Below are 8,736 nucleotides of genomic sequence, written 5' to 3' on the forward strand. Positions count from 1 at the left end.
CCCACTAACTTTTCTTTCAGTATTTCCTTTCAGGGAAAAGGCAAACTATCAAAATACCATCTGGAATTTAGTCATCTTTTCTACCAGATATGTCTTGTCCTTGTAAGTTTTGCAATGTCTTGAAGATGTTCCAGACAATAAACTTCATCATCTTATTGCAATTGGATGCCACCACCACTGAAAGTTCTGTTTGCTGGGTTAGGCATACAAACACTTCTTGAAGTTTATTTGTGCGTCTAGTGTTTGAAAACTTAGTACAAAATCATCTGATGCCCTGTGCCCAAGGTTTTCTCTCTAGGTAGTAGTTTGGAAGCTTTCCTATGAAAACTTCAGATCATTAACTTTAAGGGGATAATGCAGCATTTCCTCAAATTTTCAATTACAGGTTTGTGACCAGAGTCTTTTGCCTACCATTAATATTGTTCCATCACAAGGAATAATTCCATTTGGGGGACTAACTGTTCTCAATATCTCCTGTACACCTACCGTAGCAGAAAAATTTGATACAAGAGCAAAGGTATGTTTATTCATACCTTATCTATGTCTCTGTGGATTTGTTTGGTTGTTTAAGAGATTTATAATAGTAGGTATAATGCTATAAAATGTTGTGTGTGTGTTTATTCTTAGAAGATTTGTTTTAATGATTTCTTCTAATGGAAATGGGTTTTAATGATTTAATGGTTTATGATACTAATGAGTAAGTTTTAAAATTTGTAATTTTTTTTAGCACTTGAGTTACATCTAAGAAATGCAGTTTGTAGAGATCTATAAAATAAGCAACTTTACCAGTATAATCTTGTAGAAACGGTTAGCAGCAGCAAGAGGATTTATAGAAAATATTTTAGGTGAAAGTTAATAATGGAAATTTCTACTAAGTTAAAATGGATACCTATCATCAGTAGGAGGCATTTTTCACATGAAATTAGAATGATACTTGGTGTCTCTAAGCTGTGCTAAGTCGTCTTTAGTCACAGAGGAAAGGATGACTTTTTTACATGGCATTAATTAGATATTTGATTTAACTAGATACCTTAAGAAAAATTAATCTCTTTTGGAATGTTAATTCTAAATAGCTTCAATGACTTTATGAATTGTAGGCAAATTCTATATAGTGTTAACATCTATATTTTATAGCATACATGAAATATTTACTAGTTTATATTCTGGGAGGTATTTAAATGAAAAGATATTACCTTGTTTTTAGAGCCTTCTTTAAGAGTTTGCTAAACAGAATAAATAAAACAGTCTCTGATAAATGTTATAAACTCAAGGAAAGGAATAGTCTTTTTAAAAAAAATTTTAAATAATGTTTATTTTTGAGAGAGAGAGAGACAGACAGACAGACAGATAGACAAACAGGAAATGAGTTGGGGAGGAAGAGAGAGGCAGAGAGAGAGGGAGACACGGACTCCAAAGCAGGCTCCAGGCTTTGAGCTGTCATCACAGAGCCAGACACAGGGCTCGAACTCAACGACCTGCGAGATCATGCCCTGAGTCGAAGTCAGACGCTTAACTGAGTGAGCCACGCAGGAGCCCCCAAGGAATGGAATACTCTTGATCTTCAATCTAATGATCAACTGTGTATATTTACTTACATTAAAAATGATATGTACACTTATCAAATCAAAATGAATAGTTTTAGGTATATCCTCCATTTTATCCTTAATTTCCCACAACAGTTAATTCTTAAATAATATGACAGTATTATTAATATGGTAAACACCACAAATTGTCCCAAGTAAACAATCTAATGATTGTATTCTTTTATAAAAAAATATGTATTGACAGATGCGTATAAGTTACATACTGTCGTATATGGTCTGAGATTTGAGCAGAGTTTTTTAATATAATATTCTGGAAAACATAAAAAATACGGCCACTAAAATATAGATTTTAGTAAAAGATTGATTTCTACTGTAGTTTAGAAGGTTATGCTGTTTTTACAATGCTTACCTTTTTAACATAATATAATAAGATTCATTTATTCATCTACTCAACACATATTTACTGGGCACAAATTCTATGTTAGTTTCTGTTGTAGATTCAGTGGATGACCAATGATGGTGGAGGTGGGTAAAAGCCATGAGGAGTTGAGATGATGTGTGGGGTCCATCAGTGAAGAACATGTTGATTTGTAATTTCCTCTGAATCATTAAATGATGCTTTTTATGATTTTAGTCAAGTATTTTGTTTTTATAGTATATATTCTGTAAATACAGATTAGAAATTGTATAATGTTAGGAATATAGTCATTCAGTTAATAAAACTACTTGGCACATCGCTTTCCCTAATAAGTTTGAACAAATGATCGTTTGGAGTTTCTTTGCCTATGTACAGTATCACTGACTTTCTGTGGACAGGGTACGATATACTCATACAATAACAGAAAGTACAGTGTCCCTGACTTTCTCTGGAAAGGGTAAAATATACTCATCTCTGTCTTAAATATATATTTAGATTAAAATCCAGATTTGTTGTACCCTATTCTTACACAGGTAAGGCTTTCAGTGAAAGCGATTTTTTGTGCTTATGAGATTTTGCTTAGATACTTTCATGTCCAGATAATCTGCAGTTCTAATTTTGTAGGAATTAATACAACTAAATTCTTATTTCACTATCTTAATTTTCTCTGAGGCAGTTGAATATTCTGTTAGTCCTTGGTTCAAATTTAGCCACTGCTGTTTTGAGACATCAAGAAAAAAGCAAAATACTCTGCCTCTCTGAGCCTCAATTTTCCTGACTTGCAAATTAGGGTATTCATATTAACGGCCTCACAGGATACCAAGGATTAATAAGAAGACAATGTGCTTAGCACTATTCTTTTCCCATTTACTCAGCCTTTTTTTTTTTTTTTTTTTTTAGCTACTTTTATTATTATTATGGTCATTGTGGATGTTAGTATCTTGCTATGGGAAGAAGTATGTTTGTACTCAGTTCCCTGCCTGTTTTAATTTTGAATAATCAATTGAAATTAGGTAAATACAAAAGGGATACAGGAAGTGGCAATAATATCTAGTTAAATGGGTAGAACTCTGTCGTCACATTCATAAGCTGTGATCTGGTCCCGCTTGTGGTATAGCTTTTTGAGAGCTGAACACTCATTTCTCTTAGGAATATCAATTCTGCATAACAAGAAATGCGATGACAACTACCAGAATAAATCTTGTGACATTTATAATATGGTATGATTATTTGAATTTTAAAATACTACGAAATGCCAGGTAACAGTTTAGCAGTATGCAAGGAGATTTTAATGTGGTTTCTACAAAGTGTTATGTTTCTCTTAAATAAGGTTGCTATTCGCCATGGAAATGTCATAGACCTTAGGATTGGTGGATCTGTTGAGATTGCCGATGTGGAAATTAACCCGGTGAGTATGTTAACGGTTTGTGGAACCAGTTTATGAGTGTGGTGACTTTTGTTTTGTGTCTCTAGTCAGCCCATTTATGTTTAAAAATCGTATTATGTAATACTTTGGCACAGGGAAATTAATATAAGTGGTGAAGCAGAATATGAAACAGGGTGGCTGGGTGGTTAGTTGGTTGAGCCTTGGACTCTTGATTTCATCTCAGGTCATGATTCCAGGGTTGTGGGATCGTGCCCCACGTCCAAGCTCTGTGCTGTGTGTGGAGCCTGCTTGAGATTCTCTTTTGCCCCTCTGCCCTTCTCCCCCACTTGCACACTCTCAAATAAAGAAAAAAAAAAATTCACCACTGACCTTAAGTATCAGAACACCACCAGTAACCATTAAAGTCATCTGTAGGCTTCATCATGATCCTGTCCCTCCTAAGAGATAGCCACTTTACTGAATTTTCTAATTATTGTCCCTTTACTTCTTCTGATTGGCTTACTACATATGCATGAATTCCGTAACCATTCATTAATTAGTTTAGCTTGTTAATTAAAAAAAATTTTTTTTTTTAACATTTGTTCATTTTTGCGGGATAGAGAGAAACAGAGCGTGATTGGAGGAGGGGGAGAGAGAATCTCTCAGGCTTCAGGCTCTGAGCTACCAGCACAGAGCCTGATGCAGGACCCGAACTCACAGACTGTGAGATTACGACCTGAGCTGAAGTTGGACGCTTAACCGACGAGCCACCCAGGCACCCCTAGTTGACCATGAATTCAGTCAACCCTCTTGGGTTAGGGAGTTTAGCTGTCTGCAGAGTGAGTTGTGTAATCCTTATAACAGTGGTTCTCAAACTGTAGTTTGCTGGGAATAGCTCAGAAGGCATTTCAGAGCACAGATTCCTGTGCCCCACCCCAATTTAGTAGGTCTAGGGTTGGCCTGAGAATTCCCATTTCTGACATAGCGTCCTGATCGATGCTGCTGACCGGGAGGCCTCACTTTGAGGGCCACTGACACAAAGCTTGTGGGGAAGTCATGCACTAACCTCACAAATTTGCATTAAATAACTGGTTCTTTCACGTTTTCCAATTTCCTCTTCTTAAATAGAATATGTGTTATACAGCCATGAAAAGGCTTAAAACATCAAAGGGGTGCACCTTGAGAGAGATATTCAAAATTTCATGTATAAGAATGTAAGATTGTTTCCATAGAAGACACCTTTGTATTGAAAGAACAGGGGGCGATAAACCAAGGCCTGTGCTCTCAATCTCTGAAGACCCTGCTGAGAAGCCTATGGACCAGACCGGCGAAGACAGGCCGTCAGAGAAGGTCAGGGTCATGTGACCAGTTCCTTCTCCTTCCCTAACCAGCGGCCATGTTTACAGCAATTCACTAAGAATGCAAAGTAGATTAAAAAGGCAGCTATGAAAAGACACTGAATCACTGAAATTCTCAAAAGCATCTGTATCTTTATGAATACTGGGGTGACATCAAAGATAATGGGTTTGTGAAACTCTCCATTTTTACAAAATTCAAGAATAATGATATTACTCTTTTTGGTGAAGGTTCAAGTGCAAGACACACAGTACCTGAACGGAATCAGTCATTTGTGGGGTATGTTCTTAAGGGAGGAGAAAACTCCCTGGAAGGTCCCCAAGGTGGTTTGTCTTGCCTTAAATGAAAGACTTTTTTTTCCCCCCTTGGAATCCTATAAATGGAGGAAAACAGGGCTGGGCTGTCTGCTGTTGAAATNGTTTCACCTAACCAAAAAATTTAACCCTGATCCTTCAAAGCAGGCCCATATGCCCTCCATTGTAGCATTTATAAGACGTTACAAACATCTTAAACTCTGGGAACATCTTCATCATAGCATTTGTCCTATTATTTTCACATTATCTGCACTTCTGTTTTTGTCTCCCACTAGTACTGCAGCACCTGGCACCATGCTGGGGCTGGATTAAGTTGAGCAGAACTTGATGAGGCTGCCAGTGCCTCTGGTAGGGCCTCATTTCTAGTCTGTACTTCAAGGGCATCAACAATTCTAGTGTCTTTAGGTTATTTTCTTTTAAAATTTTTTTTTAAATGTTTACTTATTTTTGAGAGAGAGAGAGAGGAAGGGATGGAGGGAGGGAGGGATAGGGCAGAGAGAGAGGAAGACACAGAATCCGAAGCAGGATCTAGGCACTGAGCTGTCAGCACAGAGCCCGATGCAGGGCTTGAACTCATGAACCGCGAGATCATGACCTGAGCTGAAGTGGGACGCTTAACTGACTAAACCACCCTGGTGCCCTGCTAAGTTCTAATTTTTTTTTATGGAAAACATATATATTTGGATTTATTTTTTTTCTTAAATCTTTTATTGTCAAGTTGGTTTCCATATAACACCGAGTGCTCATCCCAACAAATGTNCCCAGGCCTCAGTTTGTTCTAAGTAATCAAGAGTCTCATGGTTTGCCACCCTCCCTCTCCCCAACCATTTTCCCCCTTTGTCTTCCCCATGGTCCTCCGTTAAGTTCCTCCTAATCCACCTATACGTGCAAACATATGGTATCCGTCCTTCTCTGCCTGACTTATTTCGCTCAGCGTAACACCCTCGAGTTCCATCCATGTTGCTACACATGGCCACATTTCATTCTTTCTCATTGCCATGTAGTATTCCATTGTATAGATGAACCATGTCTTCTTGATCCATTCGTCCGTCGATGGACACTTAGGCTCTTTCCATGTTTTGGGTATTGTTGAGAGTGCTGCTATGAATATTGGGGTACGTGTACCCCTATGCCTCAGCACTCCTGTATCCCTTGGGTAAATTCCTAGCAGTGCTATTGCTGGGTCATAGGGGAGTTCTATGGTTAATTTTTTGAGGAACCTCCCCACTGTTTTCCAGAGGGGCTGCACCAGCTTACATTCCCACCAACAGTGTAGGAGGGTGCCTGTTTCTCCACATCCTCACCAGCATCCATAGTCTCCTGATTTGTTCATTTTAGCCACTCAGAGTGGTTAAGTTATAATTTTCTAATCTTTATTTTTTTCGATGTTGAAGGCATAATAAGTCCACATCCATTGACAAATACTAGGCTGGCTTGTCCAAGATTGTGGTGATTCTTGAAGACTAAACCCTTAGTATCCAGAATGCTCTTTTCCATTGCTGTGGTGTTACTCCTTGAACAATATTAGAAGTGTGTGGAGACTTTACTACTTTATTCCCACACTCTAAAGAAATTCATGGCATGCTTTGAATGTTATAGTACAAGAGTAATTTTATAAGACTTTATAGGAATATATATCAGTATTCCTTAATTATGTTGACTTTTAAGCATAGCTATCTAGCTACCTTTTAAAAATAATATTCTGGCATTGCCAGATATTGTCAGTAATACATGTATTTATTTTTATTTTTTAAAAGATTTTTAAAATGTATTTATTTTTGAGAGTGAGCAGGAGAGGGGCAGAGAGAGAGGGAGAGAGAGTCCCAAGCAGGTTACATGCGCTCGGCACAAAGCCTGACATGGGACTCGGACTCACAAACCATGAGATCATGTCCTGAGCTGAAATCCAGAGATGGACGTTTAACCGACTGAGACACCCAGGCGCCTTTGTCAGTAATGCATTTAATAACTGTATGGCATTGAATATGTATCTTAGTAACAATTAGGAAATTTTGTCCAAATGAGCATACGGGCAAAGTCAGAATTGCATAAGAGGAGTGATTTTTGTGAATATACAAGGCATCAAACTTTCATTACCCATATTGGATTTTGCAAATGTCACCTGCAGAACCAGGTTGATATTATAAGTGAGACAGATAGTGGCCAGATGACCTTAATGCAGTANTAATGTTATGTATAATTCTTAGAAACTGTAAAGCTATAATATAGTAATTCTGCTTTGTGATATAAGCATGTGCTTGGCATGTATGCTAAAGTTAAGATGCAGCCAATAAACATGACTTACATATATTTAAGCTAGGTTTCAGGTGCTAGGGATGCAAAAATGAATAAGGCCTAAGGTCCACTAGGAGAGACAGATTTGTAAACAAATAAACAGTCTTGATGATGTAATGGTACATAAATACAAGGAACAGAAATAATTCTGAGCACAGCATAATAAATTATGGTTTATCTAATTGATATTTGAAGGATATATAATATTTTATCTGGCAATTACAAGTTAGGGAAAAGCTTTCCTAACAGAGTGGACACGCTGATAAAGACACAGAGGGTGAAGCATCAGGTATTGGTTGGAAATGACAGGACATACAGCTTGCTGAAGCATGAAGAGATGGGGTAAGAGTGGAGCGAGGTGAGGCATGGGAACATCAAAATGAGCTTTATGAGCCCTGCTAACAAACTTGGACGTTGTCTGGAAATTGGAGGAGAATCATCACATTTTAAGATAGAAAGTGATCTGGTCAGATTTTAAATTAGTTTAATTGTGACTTAGTTGCTGGAGGGGTGAATTGGAGAAAATTCAGATCAGAAATGAAATGAAAAGTGATGAGTTACTAACTTCATACGGTTACTTTAGAGAGAAGAGGTGGAGGAGGCAGAATGAATGATATTTGGTAACTGATTACATATAGGAGGTGGGGGGGGGTAGGAAAATGTGACCAATTTTATAGCATCCTGTAGTTAATAATGTCCTTGATAAAAACGGTATAAAATTTTTTGGAGGTGTAACTGACATATAACATTATGTTAGGGGTACCTGGGTGGCTCAGTCGGTTAAGCATCCAACTTTGGCTCAGGTCATGAACTCATGGTTCATGGGTTCGAGCCCTGCATCAGGCTCTGTGCTGACAGCTCGGAGCCTGGAGCCTGTTTTAGATTCTGTGTCTCCCTCTCTCTCTGCCCCTCCCCTGCTCATGCTCTGTCTCTTTCCCAAAAATAAATAAACATTAAAATTTTTTTTAAAAACTGTATTATGTTAGTTTTAGGTATACCACATAATGATTTGATATTTGTATATATTACAAAATGATCACCATAATAAGCCCAGTTAATGTGTTTCATCAAGCATAGGTATATTCATTTTCTTATGATGAGAACTTTAAGATCTACTCTTTTAAAGCATAATTTTTGGTTTAAATTATTTTCATAGAATATTATTCTGCTTTCTAATTCTTTCTCTTCTTTTTTTTTTAATTTTAGGATGTATTTAACTTCAGTGGTACCTATGTTGGTGCTACTCAGGTTATTCCATTTATAGTAAAAAACAAAGGTATAACACGTGCCAGAGTTCAGTTTAATCTACAAGACTTTGAATATTTTTCTATGGACTTCAAACAAAAATTAGGTATATCTTTTATACTATAATAATATTCTTTTAGGCAGTTTTAAGTTGCTTTAAGGTATGATATTTAAAAATACTGTAAGTCAAGGGCAGTT

The 8,736-nt window shown here is 37.1% G+C and overlaps 1 protein-coding gene across 1 annotated transcript in view; it reads left to right on the forward strand.

Annotated features, from left to right (window-relative positions):
* The window catches only part of CFAP47 (cilia and flagella associated protein 47), a 492,482-nt gene that overhangs the window by 60,446 nt on the left and 423,300 nt on the right, over positions 1-8,736 (forward strand). Inside the window, 3 exon segments of the mRNA XM_077760783.1 lie at positions 386-517; positions 3,293-3,370; positions 8,500-8,644. Coding sequence (XP_077616909.1) covers positions 386-517; positions 3,293-3,370; positions 8,500-8,644 — 355 coding nt within the window.

Source organism: Crocuta crocuta, unplaced genomic scaffold (assembly GCF_008692635.1).
Source record: "Crocuta crocuta isolate KB4526 unplaced genomic scaffold, BGI_CrCroc_1.0 scaffold696, whole genome shotgun sequence".
NCBI lineage: Eukaryota > Metazoa > Chordata > Mammalia > Carnivora > Hyaenidae > Crocuta > Crocuta crocuta.